This window comes from Strigops habroptila, chromosome 4 (assembly GCF_004027225.2).
Source record: "Strigops habroptila isolate Jane chromosome 4, bStrHab1.2.pri, whole genome shotgun sequence".
Taxonomy (NCBI): Eukaryota; Metazoa; Chordata; class Aves; order Psittaciformes; family Psittacidae; genus Strigops; species Strigops habroptila.
The window spans coordinates 56,856,656-56,878,983 of NC_046358.1; the positions used below are offsets into that span (position 1 = coordinate 56,856,656).

Genomic DNA, 22,328 nt, shown 5'->3' on the forward strand with positions numbered 1-22,328 from the left:
CTGAAGACCAGAGAGCAACCAGGTGTATATCTATTCAATTTACGAGCGTGTAAACACACAGTATTATTTCTGGGTGTTATATATATTTCTGTAGGTAAGTAAGTGGTCTGTATGTAGAAATTAGCGGGACTAACACCTGCCTGCAAGTCCCGGGTAAGCCCTCGCTCCGTCCTGAGGAGCCTGTTCCCGCTTTGCGCAGGCGCCCCACCCCGCCAAACGCGGCGCTCCCGCCGGCAGCCCGCCTCGTCGCTGAGGGGCGGCAGCGAGGCCGCCGTTGCCGTAGCAACAGAACCCCGCGCGCACGCGAGCGCGAGGCGTCCCTCGAGGCTCGCTGCGATTGGCTCTTTGCGTCTCGGGGGGCGGAGCTTCCCCCGCTCTCCCTTGGCCCGAACACGTCCGGGTCAGGCGGTGTTTGCGAGGGGAAGTGCGCGCGCGGTGGCTGCTGCGGGCAGGCGGCTCGGCGGGTGGTGGAGTCGCCATCATGTCGCGGGGGTCTATCGAGATCCCTCTCCGGGACACCGATGAGGCGAGTCTGGGGCTGGCGGGCGGCGCGGCCTGGTTCCGAGGAGGGGGAAGGAAAGGGCGCGCTGTGTGCTGCGTGACGGGGCGAAGGCGGTAGTCGCTTCCTCTCCTAGTTGGGTCCCGGGCTCGAGGGAGACTGTCGCTCCCTTCCCTGAGCGGAATAAGTTGCTGGAAACAGGTGTGTTGCTTTGCGGAGAGAAACCCAAACCTGGGTTCACCTGGTGAACAGTGTCTGCCATCTCCTAGCCGTCACCTCACTGTCCTTGCCTGGTGCTTTGCTGGTGACGGAGAGCCGCGGGGACCAGGCAGCAGGCAGTCTGTCCGGAGTCTTGTGGTACCACACGTCGGTGAGGAAGGGGCAGCCTCTTCACCGATAATGTATACTTAAAGCGTATGCAACCCTCAGGAGTGAAGGCCTTGCTGGGAACAGTGTCTAATCTTCAGTTTGGATTTGTGTGTGGTGGCCTTGTCCAGTTAAATTCTCTCCCTAGTTCATTAGATGCTGATTTTCCTGACTGCGCTGATTTGTAAATAGTGTGCATGTTCCTATAGACACAGGTAGGGCAGTTGATCCACTCTATAAAGTTACTTCAGTGTGGGTTTAGAAATTTAATTTTTCTTTATTTAAGGTAGATTGTCACAAGCCAAGGTTAAAAACATTTAAGAGAGATATTTGGGAATTCACAGGGTATTATAAAGTTTGAAGTTAAATCATTCTGTAGCAGGTACTAAATTAATACCATAGCTGACTAAGGTAATGAAACATAGTGCCTATAAGCTGAAGAATGTTTTTTTGTGAACATATATATCCATACTCTGACAAATTTCCATATGACTGCCATTGAGTTGTTAAGTCTCACAAAGCTACTTTGCTGTCTGGAGGTTACGTGTTGGAGGGCTTTTTCTTCTGTGACAGTAATTTCTGTGTCAGGTGTCAACATGAATAGTTGATCTTGCTGCTGTTTAAGTTATGGCTAGGATTACTTCAATCCTGAAGTTCTGAATTAATCACTACGGATTGCTATAAAATGCCTTTTTTTTTTTTTTTATGGCCCTTTTTAACTTCCATATTTATTTGCTGTGTTGGTGATATCTATTTCTCATTAATAATTATTTTAGATTGTGAATAAGAGTTGCCTAAATTTAAAACCAGCATTATCTGTCAAACGAGATCCAATAGTAGCAGAAATATTTTTGCTGGTACTCTCAAGATTTACATAGTCAAAACTATAAGCCCTTACGAACTGGATTGCTCTAATCCAGCCTTTGGAGAAACAGTCCCTGCACTGGTAATTGGGGTACAAGCCTGGGTACAACACCTGCGCCTCTTCCTTGCTGTAAAATTAAATTGTAACGTAGATGACAAATATGAAAGGCAGCATGACGGAGTAGCAGGCTAACTAACAGGTGGTTAAATTGTGTTCCCCATCATCCCACCTTGGGAGTATCTATTCCATTTTCCTCTCTTCCCAGATCAGAGGAGTAGACCAACATGGGAAAATAGTACCTGCAAAATAATGCTTGGGTGATGAGAAGTTCTTGATGTCACTTGCTCATGTTGACTACAATTATTATTCAGAAATTTAGTCAGTTCTTTATAACGTTTGCCGCTTCAGTAACCTTGTTTTTCTTGGACATAAAGATGACTTTACAAAATCTAAGGGGTCTGAAATAAGTCTTAGGTATTGATTCTCTGACAGTCAATTACTTGGAAGATTTTGACTGTATCCTAGATCATTGTATTACCTGTAGGAAAAGTTGTAGAAGTTCAACAGTGTGCGGTGAAGTTGGTTATTAGCCAAACTGTAAAAAATCTGAGCCTGAAGTCTGTAGTGAAAGAAGTTGAGTTAGCATTTTTGCTTATTCTCCCTGACTAGCATCCTAAGCATTGGGCGGTTTTTTCTCTAATATTTGTGAAAAGCCATCACTTTCGTTTGTACAGAATACAATCCATTATCACTTTCTTCTTTGTCCATAACCTTGTTTAAACAAAAATAATTATGTGGTTTGTGCTCTGCAATGTCCAGCTTCCTTTGAGCTCTATGATCGATAACATTATTTATGCTTTGTAAAAAGAAAATCTGTATTGTTTGGTTCTAGGTTATTGAGCTTGACTTTGATCAGTTACCTGAGGGTGATGAAGTTATAAGTATACTGAAACAGGAACACACTCAACTGCACATATGGATTGCCTTAGCGGTTAGTATATATACAAATTGTATATTTAAATATTATATTCAAACAATCAAATAATAACTTCCACTTGCTTACTTTTATGATCAGGGATAACTGAACTCTACAATAACTGAATGGAGTTATTCAGTTGCTGATTCTAGGCCAGATATTTTGGATTTGACATATGTGTATAAAGATTTTAATTTCACCTTTTTTTTTCTTGAAACAATGCTGCTTGAGGCTTGATTTTTAAGTTTGATTTGTTTGTGTGTGTGGTTTTTTCCCCCCTCAACCTGTAGTTTTCCTGGTTCGTGCCTTTGATTTCGCACTTCATAAAAAAGGAGGGTGCAGTATCTGTACTATAGATATGGTGAAATGTGCAAAAAGTCAAAGAAGTTCAGAGGAAAACCAGTTCATTCTTCACTTATAAATAGCTGTAAGACTTGTGTTTTGATGTAAAAATATGAAGTTAGGATGATGACAGAAAAATATTTGGCGGTATTATTGGAATGCCTTTGTCTGATTATCCCTACGTTTATGTCCGATTTGTCCCTACGTTTTGGAAAAAGAATCTGTGTAGCACCTAAAACATCAACTCGATATATTACTTACTCGCTGGGGTAGTATTGTCTGATAAAACTATTTGGTTTATAGCTGGAATACTACAAACAAGGGAAAACAGAAGACTTTGTGAAGCTGTTGGAAGCTGCACGCATAGATGGTAACTTGGACTACAGAGACCATGAAAAAGATCAAATGACGTGTCTGGATACTCTGGCAGCATACTATGTACAGCAGGCTCGGAAGGAGAAGAACAAAGATAACAAGAAGGAGCTCATCACACAAGCCACCTTGTTGTATACTATGGCTGACAAAATTATCATGTATGATCAGGTAAAACCAAAGTCAGTTTAAAAATCCATATTTTTAAATTACTTAGTGAGTGTAAAGAAAACAAGTATTGATTTGCTAAAGGGAAAATAGAAACTGCTTAGGCTTTAAAGTCTGTTAGTGTAGCACATATAAGCAAAACTTGTAAGTATCTGAAATGTGTGCAGTGCCACCAGGAATAATTATCTCTAGCTTAGGACACCTGATAAACTATGTCAGTCAGCTTTGGCTGGTTGGGTAGGAAGGATTGGTGGTTACTATCTTGATAATATGTGAACTTTAGAAGTGGATGATAAAGACCCTTTTTGTTTTATTTTTCTTCCTGATGTAAGAGAAATAAATTAATCATAGAAAACGTTATGGCATAGCCAGTTAATATTTCAGGTAGTCTAATTCTTCATATTTTATGAAGATAAATGTATCACAGGTTTTTTTCTTATCTAGAATCACTTGTTGGGAAGAGCTTGCTTTTGTCTGCTTGAAGGTGATAAGATGGACCAAGCTGATGCACAATTCCACTTCGTGCTCAACCAGTCTCCAAATAATATTCCTGCCCTTCTCGGTATGGCTTTGTGGGTATTTGTGTAAAAGCTTGGTCTCTCCAGTTTCGGAATGAATCATGTGCTTAAGAAGAGTATGTATGCGAGAAGAGAATGTGATAAAGAAGTGTGCACTTTTGACCAGAAACACGTGACACAGATTTAAACTTGGGGAGTATATGTAGATGGAAGAGCTAGGAAAAAGTCTACTGTTAGCTAGCCTCTTCTGAGACCCATGGGTATATATCCAGTCCAACTACTTGTATTTCCCTGATGGTGCCAGTGAAGCTCTAGATTCTGTTGAAGGTGACGGTAACAATAGTGATGGGCTGTAACACATGGATTTTAATTTCTTCATTAATCAATCTAGTTTTAGTAAGTGTCTTTCCTCTGGACCAGAAAAGAATGAAGTTTCTGCAGAAAACCGTGAAAAAGTAAATTTAGTAATTTAGTGTGTTCCCATGGTTTGATTCCCTGCCCCCCTCCCCCCCCATATACTTGACATCATCATAAGTAAGTTGTAGTTGTCTGAATTTTCTGGTTTTAACTGTAACTTTTGAAAATCATCATAGTACAAGTTTAATACTTATGAGCTTCTGATTTGTAGCTGCTTTGTTTATAGTTCTGATTTATTTGTAGCTGGTATGTTTAACAACAGGTAAAGCATGCATTTCTTTCAACAAGAAGGATTATAGAGGAGCCCTCGCCTACTACAAGAAAGCATTGCGTACCAATCCAGGTTGCCCAGGTAACACAGAAAGTATTTGCTAGTGGAAGTATTTGCTATGCTTGCAAACTAACTCAAGTCTTCCTAATTCAAATACCTAGGCTGTCCAAAAAAGACCCAGCCCTCATTATGGAGGAGTTAAGGTGTGTGTTGAATTGTTCCTTGATTGTTAGAGAAGGAAATTGTGTTTAGGAAAATACTTTTCATTTTTTCTAATTATTACCTTTTGAAAAAAATTATTTGAAAATGAGAAGATGTATGTAAGAAAATTTAATATTTGTGGGGAACTGACCTGTTCAAGACTTTTGCAGAATCTGTCTTTGGGCTCTTGGAATAAGGGTTAAGAAAATGATGTGTTAGCATTAATAATGAAACAAGAGATGAAAAGTAAAGTTCTACCTATAGTACATGAAGTGACCTTCCTGGTGTTGTATGATTTTCTTAATGCAAAAATCTGGGAAAGCTATTAGTAACAGCTGTAAAAGTGATGCATGTGATTTGGAGATACTAGTTCAGGGTATTTGTATTAGAATCATAAATACCCTAAAGTCTCTTGAGAGATGTGGTATACTTAGCCATAATCCATCTGAAAAAAAATTTATTACAAAAATTTATTATTGATGTGTACCCCGTGGTCTGGTTTAATGCAGGAATCGTTGCTGCAACAGTGGATTTAGAAATGCAAGCCTTACCTTAGGTTAGGTATAAGGAAGAAGTTCTTGACTGTGAGGGTGGTGAGGCACTGGAACAGGTTGCCCAAGGAAGTTGTGAATCCTCCGTCCCTGTCAGTGTTCAAGGCCAGGTTGGACAGAGTCTTGGGTGACATGATTTAGAGTGTGGTGTCCCTGCCTGTGGCAGGGGGGTTGGATCTAGATGATCTTAAGGCCCTTTCCAACCCTAACCATTCTATGATTCTCTGATTTACTCCCCTTGTTCACACAGACACAGATTGCTGTTTATAGATGTCTGCATTCTTAGTTCACAAGCAGGCTGAAAGGGCAGTATGATATGAATTCTCTGTATTAGTTCATTTGATCATGGAAGTTAGACGATGATAAACAGCATTTTGTTAGCAGTGAATCAGTTGATCATATGAGCTAACTTATTTGTCTGTGATTTCTGAAGGCTGTCTAGTCTTGGCTGAACTTACGCTGCCTAAGAAATTTCCAGCTCTTTGATCTGGCAGTTTTTTAATGTCTTTATTTAACTTTTAAATAAATTTCCATAATAGTAATTTTTTGTTTACTTAGTGTCAGAGTCTTTTGGAGACACTAGACCAGTGTTCTGAGGTGGATGAAGAAATAAAGTCTTACTAATCTGTTAAAGTTAGTTTTGCTGCCAAGTGTGGGAGGCTGCCTTTAAAAACAGCAAATAGTTAGATGGATTTACCAGTTTAAAAGAAATACTAAAAATTCTTCTTTTACTTTAATTGATGTCCAGAATGTAAAAAAGTCTTGAAGTTGAAATTTTGGGATTCTGAATGGTGTCATTTTGTTCTCTAGCTGAGGTTCGATTAGGTATGGGCCACTGCTTTGTGAAACTGAACAAGTTGGAAAAAGCTCGCTTAGCGTTCAGCAGGGCTCTGGAACTGAATTCCAAATGCGTAGGGGCTTTGGTTGGACTGGCTGTTCTGGAACTCAATAATAAAGAGGTGGGTCTGGCTTTACAAGAATCCATACTCTGTTTACTTCTTATCTGAAAAAGCGAACTTTTTATCCTTTCAAACTTAGTCCATGTTTTAAATGGGGCAATAACTTTTGTGGTTAAATCATTTGAAGTCTGCGTCACTATTGGATGACATTATAGGTATATACTTGTTATGTGAGCAGCACGTTCTGAATAGCTTTCTTCTATTGTTAAAATCTTAAACTCTGTTTCTTATAGAAGTGTTAAGAAAAGCAGTGCTAGATTAACAATATTAATAAAAATAATAAAAATCCCTGGTGAGATATCTATGTGAATTCATGTCACTGGAAAAAAAAACCTCAAAAGTGCTGATTTCGAAGTATCACTCCTGAGATGTAGTCCCGGGAGGTTAGTCCTGGGCTTTAAGGAACATAAGCTTTCAAACAAGTGTTAAAGATGTATTCAAGCTACATTGGCGTGTATGCCACATGGTAAAACAGGGAGTAGGCAAGAAAAAATTTTAACTAGGCTGATGAAACCACAACAAAATGGTGATCCTACCTCTCCAGAAGTTGTGTCACTATTAAAATACATATGCTCATTTAGCTTAGTTGGGATCATAAGATCTGAGATGGTTAATCCATGCTAAGGAAGTTATCAGTGGAGGATGGGACTTTTAAGTATTAAAAAAAATACATATAAATAATTGTGTCACTAAACTTTAGCGTTATGCTATCTGTAGAACACATAGATCCCTAGGAAGATCTTTTGTTAGCACAGAATCTCTGAAAATTACTTAGTTTATTGCATCATGGGGGGGGAGGGGGAAAAAATCTGACCATTATGACTTCCATCAAGAATTCCAAAAAATACGGGTACGAGAGTTTTCTTTCCTAAAACTACAAAGGCAACCAAAAATATTCTAAGGTCAGATTTTAATAAGTAATTTTATGGGTGAGAAACTAATGAAACCTGGTATCTTTCTATTTTTTTTTCCAGAAGATTTTTTGACCAAAGTCAAAGAATGAGCCCACTCACCTTAAACTTTGAAAAGCTGTGATTAAAAGCTGACCCACCCATATATGTTTTGTGTTCTTTGTAAGAAATATATTATCTGTGCTGTTCTACTTGTGTTTTCACAACTCGTACTGCATTTTTTTAGCAGCCTGTTGAACTTCCTCTTATGTCTCAACCTCATAAAACCTAATCTGTTCAATAAGATAGCTTTCTGCTGATAATAATTGCAAAGTAAAGCACAGATGTTACATGATTATTAGATACCCTTTGTGGTGTTTCTGTTAAGAAATAAATACAAATTTAAGTTGACATGCTTATGATACAGATTTCATGGGTGTCCCAAATAAATAGCAATTATTTTATCAGTTATGGGTTTGAACTTGTTGGTAGGTCAAATTTGTATCCATGGAAAACTTTCTTTAAACTGTAAAATTTCTTCAGAAAAGACTAAGTTGATATAACAATATCCCTGTGTAAATACCACAAACTTCTACCATTTTTTTTCAATTAGAACTGAAGTTCTAGTAGCTCTTAATTCAGCATCTGAAGTTCTTGTTTAGAATTCAAACGTGAATATTTTCATTTAACTGTTGAACAAATTGTGTAAAAGGTTGAAACTGACACCAAACAGGAACTAGGAACATTGAACAGTAGGAGGAAGGATATCGGTGTGAGTATGAAATGTCAAAGAACACCAAGATTTAAGATTGCGTTTTATTTTTTCCTGCTCTGCTTTTTTCCATCCCTGTGTGTGGCCTAATTTTCCATTTTCCATCTGTATGCTGCAGGGAGAAAAGCTAATAGCTGAATTTACTTTTTCTGTGAGCCCAGCAAGGTTTTGTCAGATTTCTTGCAGCAGTGCAGACTGAAGAATAGTTTTGAAGATGTTAATAACATACAGCTATTGAGATGCTGCTAATACCTGTCAATGTTTTATTTAGGCTGATTCCATCAAGAATGGTGTTCAACTCCTCTCTAGGGCTTACACAATTGATCCCAGTAATCCAATGGTGTTGAATCACTTGGCTAACCACTTCTTCTTCAAGAAGGTAAAAGGTCTATGGAATCTTATAGTTAAATACTTGATAACTCTGAGCAGTAAGGATTCTGGTGTTAGATTTAGTCTCATTTCATCAGGCAAAGTGGTGTCTAATATGGAACTCTTAATCTAGGTGGGCAAGTGTAAATTGTGTATAAATGTTTTCCAAGAGCCAGAAAAAGGTACACTTATTTCTTAATTCAAGGTGACCTTTGTGTCCTGGATGCATTTAGGGTTTTAGTTGTGGGGTTTTTTGGTTGGTCTTGTTTTTTGGTTTGGGTGTCATCCCATCCCCCCTATCCGTCCATGCTTTAGAATATGAAATAGAGAAAAAACACTAACCACTAAATCTGTCAAAATTTAATCAGTGCTATGGCTAAAGCTTTCTTGTCTTTTTCAGCTATCCTTGTTTAAATAATGAATCACTTTGCCATAAATAATGAAGGTTTTTAAATTTCATTTAACTTCCTTTTTTTCAGGACTATGGTAAAGTACAACACTTGGCTCTTCATGCTTTCCATAATACAGAAGTCGAAGCAATGCAGGCAGAGAGTTGTTATCAGCTGGCTAGGTCTTTTCATGTACAGGTAGGGTTGTTTTTAAAAGCCTCCTGTGAGATTACAGTTAAAAATCTGTGTTATAAAAGTTTATACAAAGCTTACCTGTGAAAATACTACCTGTTATTCACTTCTTTTCAATAGGAAGATTATGATCAAGCTTTCCAGTATTATTACCAGGCCACTCAGTTTGCCTCATCTTCTTTTGTACTTCCATTTTTTGGGTTGGGTCAAATGTACATTTATCGAGGGGACAAAGAGAATGCATCACAATGCTTTGAAAAAGTTTTGAAAGCCTATCCTAACAATTATGAGACTATGAAAATCCTTGGATCTCTTTATGCGGCTTCAGAAGACCAGGAGAAACGGGACATTGCGAAGGTGAGTTTTGCTTTTGCCAGCATCGTACTTTTACATACAAGAGTAGAGCTTGAAAATCAGACTGTGTCTTACGTTGCATAAAACTCAGGGTTACTTGGCTGTAGGTGTAGAATATTTATTATTGGCTGTCATGAGAGATCGTCTGAACTGTGGAGAGTCACCACTTCGGGGCAGAACTGAGACTCCTACTGGGCTTTAGCTAAAGCAAGTCCAGGAACTTAGAGGAGCCCCAGCCTCATGCTTATATTTGGTACTATGAAAGGGGCAGAATTCTTCTTACATATGTTAAAATTCTCTGAAGATGGTAAGTTAGCCAGTGATTTCCTGAAGACAGCTAGCTAGGTAAGTTAGTGATTTCCAGAAGATATTTGTCTTAGCTTATCTGGAATGACAGCGTTGTTATTTTTTTAAATGAAAGGATTTTAAAAATCTCATGTTAGGTAAATAAATGCAAAGAATGTTAGACTTCACTGTTGGACTAATTTCTCATGTTGGTGTAATAGTTTATGTTTCGCTAAGACTGTAAGCTGAAGAAAATACGTACACATAAGGTGTTATGTTCTACAGGAAAATACAACAACAAAGGAAGGAAACTAATGCAATTTTTTTGTGAGCAAGTTGCGCAGATGTTTAGGATGTTTTCTTTTGCAGTCTGTTATATCTTTTTAGTATTAAGGTTAATACCTTTACTTTTTTTATTTTATTTTATTTTTTTTTTAAACAGTTTCTGTGTCCACAAAGAGGCATAATTATTTTCTGCTGGTTTTCAGGGGCATCTAAAAAAAGTCACAGAACAGTATCCTGATGATGTAGAGGCATGGATTGAGCTAGCACAAATTCTAGAACAGACAGATATACAGGTATTTATTAATATACACTGGGTAAACTGTGTGTGCTTTTCATAAGAGCATATAGAGCTCATTCTCTTAATGCTTTTATCTACTTTCTCTTTTCTTGTGAAGGGTGCACTGTCAGCCTATGGTACAGCTACACGCATTCTGCAAGAGAAAGTACAGGCTGATGTCCCACCAGAGATATTGAATAATGTGGGTGCTTTGCACTTCAGGCTGGGAAACCTGGGAGAAGCAAAGGTATATAATTACTCTGAGTTCGAATTGAGTTCACCCAGAAGGTTTCCTTTAAGAACATTCTGGAATGCTTTATTCTTTTTTCCTTTTTATACTTCAGAAATATTTTTTGGCATCACTGGATCGTGCAAAAGCAGAAGCTGAACATGATGAGCATTATTACAATGCTATCTCTGTAACAACGTCCTATAACCTCGCCAGACTATATGAGGCTATGTGTGAATTTCACGAAGCGGAAAAGCTGTATAAAAACATTTTAAGAGAACATCCTAATTACGTTGATTGTAAGAAATGTTTGGTATTTTATTTGCATATTCCTCCTGACAATACCCAAAAACTTCCCATTTTCAATGTCTTCTGGTCTCCTTATATCTGTCTTCACTCTATTTCATAGCAGTTTTGTTTTGTTTTGTTTGGGTTTTTTTTTTTTTTTTTAAAGGCCAGCATCATCCTTATAGTCCAATCTCCAGCTTTAAGCCTTCTAATTATTAGGTAAATCATACTATACTCCAGAAATCTGGCAAACTAATTGTTTCTCTAGATTTGCATGTCTTTCCTCACTTGCTCCCCACCCCCACCAAAGCCTTAGCACCTCAGCAGTCAGGTGCAGTCAAGGTCATCCGCTTGATATGCCCAGGCTCTGCAGCTCTACCTACGTGGGTGGAAATGGAGACCCTTTGGGAGAATCACTTTTTATCTTGGACCTTGACCTTCTTTCAGGGACAAAGTGTTGGTGAGGGTCTCAGCACAACTTCTGTGTCACATCCTGTTTTTAATCCTCAATCAGCTCTTTGTCTTGCCCCCAGGTAGCTGACGTGTGATATTTTCTACAAAGGTGAGGTGGTAGCCCTTGCTCAGCAAGCTGCAGCACACAGCATGCCCCAGCCTAATCTATAGCCCTTTCCCTACTTGTTTTCTGTTGTCGCCTTGCTAACCGGTATTCTTCTCAAAGCTTGTGGAAGCGGAAGAGCTGTTTAAATTGGAGGGCAGAGAATTATGTTACTGATGTATCCTTCCTTTGAGGTTTCTCAATTGTCTTTAACTTATGAAACCAATTAAAAACATTTATATTACTTTAACTGTTAGAAATCTGCAACTTCTGTATCCACCATCACTGTGGATGGACGTTCCTCTTCACGTGGTGTGTCTTGATGTGAATAGAATATGGAAGGTGTCTTAATGTTTGCTGTCCTTAGCCGATCAAGGAAGAGATTACTTTTGAAATTCTTTGTTTGAGAGGACTTTAACCTGTTTCCTGATTTTTATATTATTTTCTATTTTTGTTTAGGCTACTTACGCTTGGGAGCTATGGCTAGGGATAAAGGAAACTTTTATGAGGCTTCTGATTGGTTTAAAGAAGCACTTCAGATAAATCAGGTTTGTAACTCTTTAAGTGTTTAAAGTTTTAAAACACTTGAAATATTAACTTAAAATTTTGTTTTCCTTTTGTTGCATTTTCATTTTGCTTGTTCATATGAACTAGGAGGGAACTACTGTAATCTATTGTGTGCTTTGGTTGTTTGTTTGTTTGTTTGTTTCTTTTTTAATATGGAATTCTATTTAAGAAAAACAGCATTTTATACCTGGAAAAGTAAGCTTGCAAGCAAAACCAGTGCTTTTGCAACTTAGAGTGATTTTTGTGGTGTTCCTTTTTATGGTTGTGTGTTTTTTGTTGTTTTTTTTTTAGGACCATCCGGATGCCTGGTCTCTGATTGGCAATCTTCACTTGGCTAAACAAGAGTGGGGTCCAGGACAGAAGAAATTTGAAAGAATATTGAAACAGCCCTCCACACAAAATGATACTTACTCCATGCTGGCTCTTGGCAATGTCTGGTTGCAGACTCTGCATCAACCCACGAGAGACAGAGAAAAGGTAATGGGCATCTGTCTGCCCTGTGTGTGGTTTTGTTTAATTTTTATATGCTGTTAGCTACTCAAAGCCTTTTCTTGATGCCTGTTTGGCATCTTACAGTCCACAAAACCTCCATGTAGATTTTACAATACGCTATTATAGAAATGAGTCATAATGGGGGTATTTTTTTTTTTCTGCAGGAGAAGCGTCATCAAGACCGTGCATTAGCAATCTACAAGCAAGTACTCAGAAATGATCCAAAAAATTTGTATGCTGCTAATGGCATAGGTGAATATTAGACTCTGTTTTCCTTCAGAAGTGATGATATTCTTATATTTCATGCTTTAATGTAGAATTGATTTTGCAGGCCCTGAATGCTGTATACTGGAGCACAGGAAAGAATAGCTTTTGCATGGCAGCTATGACAGTTCTTGATGGGGAACTTTATTCAAGCAATGTTTCATCTTCTTTGATAGAAGGACATAGTCCATGAACCTGGAAGCTTATGATGTACATATTACTTTCCCCTTAGGAGCTGTCTTGGCACACAAAGGATATTTCCGTGAAGCTCGTGATGTTTTTGCCCAAGTGAGAGAGGCAACAGCAGATATCAGTGATGTGTGGCTGAATTTGGCACATATCTACGTAGAACAGAAACAGTACATCAGTGCTGTGCAGATGGTAACATCTCTAAATTGAACTACATAATATGTTGGGTTAAATAATTCTGGATGTTTCTCTGCTGTCATAGCAGCTGCAAAAGTTTCTGAATAATATTTTAGGTATTAACAAGGTAAAGGTAAAGGTCTGTTTCTAGCATGCTGTTGGCTGTCAAGTCTAGATTTAAAAACAAACTGCCAAATGTGGGTGAGGGGTAACAAAGCACCTACCAACTTGTACACGTTGATTTTTGGGGGGTGTTTTTTTTTTGTTTTTTTTTTTTGGTATCAGAGTCAAACCATAATTGGCTTAGCATTTTTGTCTTGGAATTAACTTTTAGTTGGAGACGTTTCAATCAGTGTAGTTCCTGTGTCTGATTTAGATTCAGATGTTACTGAAGTAAGCAAATACAGTTTGCTGCTGGGATTTTTTTAATAGCAACACTTCCTATTTTAATTCTTGATAATGATTGTATAAATAGCAATCAGAGATGCCTGAAGATTGTTCATTGTCTGAAGATTGACTGTGCCATGATTTCTATCACCACAGTTAACATCACAAGGTAACTGGTGTTGGAAGAAATCTGTTGATGTCATCTAGTTCAACCTGCTTAAGCAAGCCACCTTCCAAGTATCAATCTCTTGTAATTCAATTGACTCAATTAGTTGATCAAAAGCATACAAGTAAGCTTACAAAAAGAAAAAACCAACCAAACAAAAAAACAACCAACCTAACAAACAAATTGTGGGACAGGACAGAAGCTCAGAACAAACATGTTTCATTAAGGTTGACTCCACCTTGAGGTTCAAAAATACTTAATTCAGAGGTATCCTAAAGGTTTTTGTGATAGTTATAAGGAAGACATACTTGGGCCTTTCTTACCTGATCAAGACCTGAGTAGTCGCTATCCTTCAGTGAACAAGTCCTGGTAACAAAATCATATTCATTCTGTTGTGTTTGAATGGGGTCTGTTGTTTTCTTAACACCTTCTTGCTTTTATTGACAAAAAGCCTAATGAAAAATCTAATTTTAGCAATATTTAAGCAGTCAATTACAGTGGGAAACTGAGTATCACTTTCACCTTTTGATTTGTCCAAAGAATATTGTATTCACTTACTAATATATTTAAGTAAAACTGTCAGTAGAAACGTGTTTATTCACTGAGGTGTTCTGTTCCCTGGGTTCTGCTGTGCAGTCAGTACAAGCCACAATATTGGACTCAAAGGGAAATGAATTGGATTTAATATCCTAGCTTAACTGCAGCCACAACAACTACTCTAGTGAGTTCTCTATCATAAAGCATAAAATCTGAGAAAGACTTAAGCTAAATACAACATCTTTGACAATAAAGCCAAGTGAAAATTGGCTGCTCACAAAACTGTGATCCAAGAGTAGTAACTTCAGGCTTTACAGTTCAGGGCAGTTTCTGCATTTGAGCTAGAAATAAAAATTACTTTGTATTTCTTACTATTTTTGAAGTTTAGGAAGGTTGAATGATTTCTTGAGAAAAGAGTATATCAAACAACAGATGCTCGTTAATGAAAAGGAAATGTTTCATAACTGCTTGAAGCTTCAATTCTAGCCTCACAAAATCTATAGTAACAAGTCTCTTTTTACATTTTAGAACAACCAGATATCCCTCTGCATGCCAGGTTACTCAGCTAGGTGGACAGGACAAATCTGATGTTGATCTATCAGAAAAGTGTGGGGTTTTTTTTGACTAATTGCATCACATATATGGAATTACTATATTAAATGTATTTCAATTTGTAACATATCTTGTATGAATGAAGAAAATAAGCCTCTTCCACATACTGCAGAGAATAATTGAGTGCTCTTAAAATGAGTCAGGTTTGTTGAATTTCATTACAATAGATGGTACTTGCAAAGTATTCTATTGTATTTTAAGACCTGCAGAGCCTCCTGAACTGCTGCCAGTTTCCAGTAAAATCAGATATTTGCTATGGAATAGCAGAAACAATTTTCTGATCAGTGAAAAGGAGGCATCCATGTAGCACAACAGGCTGCTTTAAAAAAACAAAAGGCAATAATTTAGTACATTGTACATTACCAGTAATGCTTTTTAGGAATAGAAACAGTTGCTGGAGTTAGCTCACTAAAATAACCATCGTCACCTCTTGATTTGATTTTTTTGGTCTCATTTCAGTATGAAAACTGCCTCAGAAAGTTCTATAAGCATCAAAATACTGAAGTATTGTTATATTTGGCCCGGGCTCTCTTCAAGTGTGGCAAATTACAGGAGTGCAAACAAACTTTGTTAAAGGTACAAACATAAACCAACATGTGTGTCTTTTAATTCAGTAGTGTGGGATTGAAATGATGGTGCTTATTCTCTGTGTCATTTCGGTATTCCTCTGTATCATGTTGTAGCATATTTTAAAAACATGGTTTTCATTGACAGGCCAGGCATGTAGCGCCAAGTGACACAGTCCTTATGTTTAATGTGGCTTTAGTGCTACAAAGACTAGCTACCTCTGTCCTGAAAGATGAAAAAAGCAATCTAAAGGAGGTCCTTAATGCTGTGAAGGAACTGGAGCTAGCCCACAGGTAAAGATGACTTATTTCTAATCATTATAACCTATTTTGTTGTTCCTTTACAGTGAATTTGCATTATAGGTCTCAAATCTGGTTAGAAGAGCAATCATCTCCTGTGAAGCACTATGCAATTCTAGAGTTTCTAGGAGGAAAACAAGGACTGGGCCTGACAAAACTGTGCATTTAGGCTTTGTGCCAGAGCCAGTTTTGTTTGGCCAGGTGGCCAAAATATGTTTCTTAAAGGGTTTTGTATTACTGTGACCAAGATGTTTTTCTTCCTGGAAGAGCATAGTTGAAAAAAATGTTGAAGCTTATTTGATTAATACTCTTTGATGATTTCTTTCAAAACAAACTATAAGGCTCAAAACAATATCTATTTATATAAGTCATTTAGTTAATGACTGGTAGTCCTTGAAAACTAATTTCATCCTCCTTTTGCCAAGTAAAGCCCAAGTGTTCTCATGTCTTAAGAACAGAAGCAGTTTCTTAGGTGTGTTTCAGATCTTTTAGTTCTCTGAAAATCTGGGCAGAAAACTGTGATTAATCCAATGCAATCATTGCTGTCATTGAACAGAGTTTCACCCATGTATTCAGCTCCTAGGTGTATAGCTGGTGTAGCCGATGCTTGCTTTATGCATTCTTAGCTCTGTTTTTATGTGGAGGGTAGATACTGCTTTTCAGTAATTTTGTCAAGTAAAGTAAGCCTTTCATACAAGCAAGCATTTCACAATTCTAGTGCTTTACATAGTGCAAACTAAACATTTGAACACAAATGCTAACTTGAATTCAAGTTAGAAGCTTGTTATTTATTATCTTGAGAAAGTTGCATGAAAGCCTTTATTTTTACCCATTAACTAAAAATTCAGGTATCTTATCACATTTTGGAAAATATGTTCCATAATCTAAAACTTGAGCAAGGAATTATTTTCTTCATATGCACAAGAATTTGAGTTCAGAGTAGCACAAAATCAGGTCATTTAAAATGTCTTTGGAATGTGGGAGGAAACTGTCAACCTTGAAAATTAGAAAGCTGTTTTCCTTTAAATGAGTTGGAGAGACTGCTTTCAGAACTCTGGTCATCATAGCTCACCCATTTACTTGAAGGCTTGGTACATTCACAAGGGCCTGTCAGGTAGATTCAAGGAGCCCGTTCTGGAAGGATTTAAAAAAAAGTAAGTTTTCTTTCCTTATGCTGGTTTCAGGCACTTAAGCTACGACAGGTAAGGAATTAATCTACTGGGGTCACCAATGTACTCATTGCTCGGAACCAGTAAATGAAATCTTAATTCTTTAGAATGTTTCTGTCTTTTTGTTCTGCTCTGGAGTGGTTTTAAATGTTTCACATTTGGAGAACTTTGAATGTACTTTTATACTGTTGTATTAAAAGGGGCTGCACACAGGGAAAAATCAGTGAGGTTTCTTCGTCTGCTGAGTTTTAGAGGATTGTCATTCAGGAGTAAATGCTTTCTAAGCAAAATTGCAATAAATAAGTAAGTAGTGCCATATTTGCTTAGTTTTGTTTGTTGTTTTTTCCTCCAGATACTTCAGTTACTTGAGTAAAGTAGGTGATAAGATGAGATTTGATTTGGCACTTGCTGCTACGGAAGCCAGGTAAAAAAAACCCCAAACAACTGAACCACAAACTGATCCTTCATTCAGATACCAAGTGGAATATTTTTGTCTTGGTTGGTTTTTTTCATACTAGAACTGGATTCCTAAATTTCAAATGGGAATTTCTTAGAACAGTAGAAATACAAGTGCAGGATTACTCCCTATTCCTGTCTTTGCTTTCATATATTTTTGTGTAGCCTACAGCTCTCAGCTTGTGGTGTCTGCTATTAGCTGGAGCCTGCAAAATATGATACTACTTTAATGGCCAAATTTCCATCAATGAGAGTGCAAAGACATTTACTTAAGCATCTCTAGTTTTCACTGTTTTGACTTTAAGCTTGATAATCGAACAATGAGATTGATTTCATGGAGGTTTTTTCAGGTAGTTCATGGGTGGTAGCATGGGTCAGTTATTGAAACATGAAGAAGTTTTGTTTTGCAGAGACTAGTCTGCTTTAACTTTTGTTCAGGGTAATGAGCTTGTACACAAGCCTATTCAAACCATTTTCACTGTAAGCTTATTTCTCTCAGTATGTCCTACGTTTCATTTATTGCTCCTTCTTCTAAGATTTTTCATAGCTGTGTGCAAATAACATCTGTTGGCCATCGTGCACTGTACATGGGCATCATTAAAGCACTTTGTAGAAAGAAGAAAATTTTTTAATATTGAAAGAAATGTCAGTGTAACATTAGCTAAGAGGGTATTGAAAGTGTCTTGCTTTAATGCTTCATGAGACTTGAACAGTTTATGCAACCTAAACTTTTTACACGGTTGGGTATTTTTAAGATAGAATTTCTACCTACTTTTCTGATTATATTTGCTAGGACGTTGTGGTTACATACAAGTTGTTATTAGCTATACTTCCAAATCTGTCCAGATTAGTTGGGATGATTCTTTTGATGTTCATGTGTGTGTTTTCTGTATATGAACTGGCTAAATTTTAAGCATGCAGCAGTATGTTCTGATATTGTATATTGCAAGAAAAATTAGCTTACTAGAAAGTGCTTAGTTTACTTAAAATCTGTACTGCTCCTATTTTGTGCTATTTCAAGTAGCTTTTTTTTGTTTGTTGGTGGTATGAACATAGTGTTGTGATGCATGCCTCTTATAAAACTGTTTCTTCTCATAGTATGTGTCTGCCACCTTCCTTTACTTGAAAACATTGCATGTTACAGGCAATGCTCTGATTTACTGAGTCAAGCCCAGTACCATGTGGCTCGGGCACGCAAGCAGGATGAAGAAGAGCGGGAGCTGCGTGCAAAGCAAGAGCAAGAGAAAGAGCTGCTTCGCCAAAAACTACTTAAAGAGCAGGTTTTATTGTGTTATATTCATATACTATATATTTTTTTAAGTATGCTTTACTTTTAAAAAGTATACATATCAAAATTACATATGCTGTTGTTGCTCTGTGGTAGTACCTGGCATTGCAGATAAAATGCATAGTAAGCATTTTTCTTACTTAGAGTAAGAGCTAGCAGAGAGTGTTATAGCTAACAGGTGATACTATTTCTTCCCCATAGTCTCAGAAATAGATTTTTATTTTTATAATGAAATAAAATTAGTTCCCCAGAAGCTCTGCCAAATTTCTGTACCTACAGGCTGGATCAGGAAGCACTTGGTGCAACAGTTCTTTCAGACTTCTGCCTACTCTAGCATGGGCTTGTAGAAAACAACTGTGGTTTTTTGGTTTTTTGGGTTTTTTTTTTTTTACCATGTGGACCTTCTGCTATGACATAGTCTGTCAAAAGTCAGTTTCCCAGTTTCTTGTCAGCAAATCACTTATATGCCTGTGATTATAATCACCACGATGCTGCATATACAGTAGTAATGTTTTGTTTTCTCTTTGTTTCAGGAAGAGAAGCGTCTAAGAGAAAAAGAAGAACAGAAGAAACTTCTGGAACAAAGAGCTCAATATGTGGAGAAAACCAAGAATATTCTGATGTTCACTGGTGAAGTAGAAGGATCAAAGGAGAAAAAACGTGGTGGCGGTGGAGGCAGGGTAGAACACAATTCTTTTTTTTTCTTTTTTTTTCTTTTCTTTTTTTAATTTCCTTCATTTTCAGCTTTTGATACATGGTCTCCTGCAATAGCACAGGTTTTTAATTTCAAGATCCCAGGTTCTGCTGAGTGAAATTGCACAGGTTTAATACTCAGATGTAATAATTGGAAGCTAATACTTAAACGTTCCAGCATGGAGGCATTCCAAAATCTGTCCTATTCAAATGTTAAAATAACAGAAGAGGATTATTTTATAATGTGTGAATTTGGAATCAGTTCCTAAATTATATCAGTCTAGAGACTATGGGAAAGTTGGCGTAAGAATGTCTGTATTTTCATATCTTTGAAAATGTGTTCAGATAAAGTTCCTATTTTAAATTTTTTTTCTGGCAGCTTTTTAACTGAAAGGTGAATAATGGCCTGTAATATGGGGCTTTTATTTATTCTAGCGTTCCAAAAAAGGAGCAGGGGAATTTGATGAGTTCGTCAACGATGACAGTGATGAAGATTTGCCCATATCTAGAAAGAAAAAGAAGAAGAAGGGCAGTGGAAGTGAACAAGATGGGGAAGAGGAGGAGGGTGAGAGAAAGAAGAAGAAGAGGAGGAGGTAACTGATACTTCAGACTTCTCTGAGAAAAACTATGGCTTTTAAATACATTCTCATGCAGTCTTTTATAATGGTGTGAAAAATGAACTGTTGTCAAGAGGTCACATGAATAATTTTTATTTACACATGCACATTATAAGACAATCATTAGGCTAAAGAGGTATGAGTAGCTCGTGATATTTCTTGATATTTCTTGATATTTCTTGATATTTCTTGATATTTCTTGATATTTCTTGATATTTCTTGATATTTCTTGATATTTCTTGATATTTCTTGATATTTCTTGATATTTCTTGATATTTCTTGATATTTCTTGATATTTCTTGATATTTCTTGATATTTCTTGATATTTCTTGATATTTCTTGATATTTCTTGATATTTCTGCATGTGTTAAGTTTTTCTGTGATGTTATGCCTTAAATCATATAAAATGTTTCTGTTTAAGACCCCAGAAGGCAGATGAGGGGAGTGATGATGAAGAACATGAAAATGGTCCAAGACCTAAAAAACGACGTCCACCCAAAACAGAGAAAAAGAAGGCTGTAAGTTAAACCCTGAGTAACTGCATCACTTTCTAAGTATGCATTTGAAGTTCAGCATTACCCTTGTCAAGAGACTTATTTAACGTTGAAAATTACAACAAAACTTCTTGTTGTAACTGCCTTTGAGCTTATTTTTATCCTCCTTGCCTGCTGCTATTGCTGCTTCAGGGATGAAAAGGATATTTCTGAAGCCATCTTAGAATTAAGTGATAGTAAATGGAAAATTTTTACAAGCATGTCTGGTTTTCTGAGTATGTTTCTACGTGTGGGCTGTACTTTAACCAGCCACAGGAACAAGCAACCCTTTTTTTTTTTTTTTTTTATCCCCTGTATAGCCCAAACCAGAACGTCTGCCTCCTTCAATGAAAGGGAAGATCAAATCAAAAGCCATCATTTCATCAAGTGATGATTCTTCTGATGAGGATAAACTCAAAATTGCTGATGAGGGGTAAGAACCTTAATTAACTTTGTACTGAAGTTTCAATGCATGCTTTCAGTAGGAGCTGTAATATTAATAAGATAATGTGAAGGGTATGAGAAGCGTTTCATTGTAGTCAGAGCATCACTTCCCATTGCACATTAATTCCACTCGTTCTTCCCATTCAGATAATGCTAGCATTACTCGAATGCAGGTGTCTCATTTTGTATTTAAGCTAAAGATAGCATCATTTAATGCTTTTGCCCTTTTTTTTTTTTTTTTTTCTTCTCCTCTACAGACGTGCTAGGAATAGCAACAGTGATTCAGATGATGGGGAACAGCAGCACAGTAAGCGCATTGTTTCTGATAGTGATTCCGATAACAGAAACAAATCTGGTAGTGAGGCAGGTAGTCCAAGGAGGTCCAGTGTCCACCCATCTGAGGAAGACTCTGAAAGTGACAGATCAGCCAGAAAAAGGAGGCGGTCAGATTCGGAGCAGTCCGACAATGAGTCTGTGCAGTCGGGGAGAAGTCGTTCCGGTGGTTCAGAAAATGAGTCTCGCCCAGCTTCTCGCAGTGCTGACTCAGACAGAGATTCTGAGAGAGGATCTGACAACGAGGGTTCTGGCAGAGGATCTGGTAATGAATCTGAACCAGAAGGATCCAACGATGAGGGGTCTGAAGGTGGTTCAGATGACAGTGATTAGATCTGAATTACAGACCATCTTTTAAAAATGTTCATGTAAATATATTTCAGTTGTAGGGGAAAATCTGATTTTTATATTTGAAAACTGAGATTTAAAAAACCTTTAATGTTTTAGTAAACTGTTGTGAGACCTTCCTGTGGTTCTTTCTATTAGCAACTGATGGATGTTTCTAAGTTGGCTTATGGTATATTCTTAAATTAAAACTGCTGTAAGTGAACAGAATCCATGTACTATAATCAGCACACCAACAATGGAATGCATGTAAAAACTATGGAACCTGACATCTCTGTTTAGGTGGTTCCAATGTGACTAAAACTGTGTGTTCTGTGCTTGTACATGCATAGATGGATCTTTAAATCTTACCAAATGGAACAAAGAGCTGTGATACTTCTCTTTTTCCTCGTTCTGATTAAAGATCAGTAGGGAGGTTTTTCTTACTTTCTATTAAAGAATACATTTGCCATGCAACTCCTTGTGTTTCCAAGAATTTGTTCTTTTCCTTCTGTTTTTGTGTTAAATCAGTTGAAAAGATGCAGATATTAAAGAAATTTTATAAAGTAATGATGTTGATGAAGTATTTGAATTGGCAAGTAAAAAAAAAAAATAGAGAACTCCGTATTACTTGAGAAGGCTAAAGCTGCTGGTGTTACAATAAACTGTTCCTGCTTATTTATTTTGATTGATTTATTTTGCCCTCTTAAAAGGTACAAGCTGAAAACCTGAAAATGTTAAATTTGACAGAGGAATCTGTTTGGAAGAAGTAGTATTAGCTTTATTTTAGCGTAAGTACATGGCTTTTGGAATTAAGTCCTTT

General features: G+C 37.3%; 1 protein-coding gene across 1 annotated transcript; it reads left to right on the forward strand.

Annotated features, from left to right (window-relative positions):
- Positions 1-390: 390 nt before the first annotated feature.
- On the forward strand, positions 391-22,187 carry CTR9 (CTR9 homolog, Paf1/RNA polymerase II complex component). Its single transcript, XM_030482948.1, has 25 exons — positions 391-526; positions 2,623-2,721; positions 3,352-3,591; positions 4,033-4,150; positions 4,786-4,875; positions 6,357-6,505; positions 8,439-8,546; positions 9,016-9,123; positions 9,238-9,474; positions 10,245-10,334; positions 10,437-10,565; positions 10,663-10,846; positions 11,851-11,939; positions 12,250-12,435; positions 12,615-12,702; positions 12,947-13,095; positions 15,242-15,358; positions 15,497-15,642; positions 17,170-17,241; positions 18,418-18,553; positions 19,095-19,241; positions 19,690-19,847; positions 20,293-20,389; positions 20,725-20,837; positions 21,106-22,187. The coding sequence occupies exons 1-25, from the start codon at positions 482-484 to the stop codon at positions 21,512-21,514; spliced, it is 3,504 nt and encodes a 1,167-aa protein (XP_030338808.1). The 5' UTR covers positions 391-481; the 3' UTR covers positions 21,515-22,187.
- The last annotated feature ends 141 nt before the right edge of the window (positions 22,188-22,328 follow it).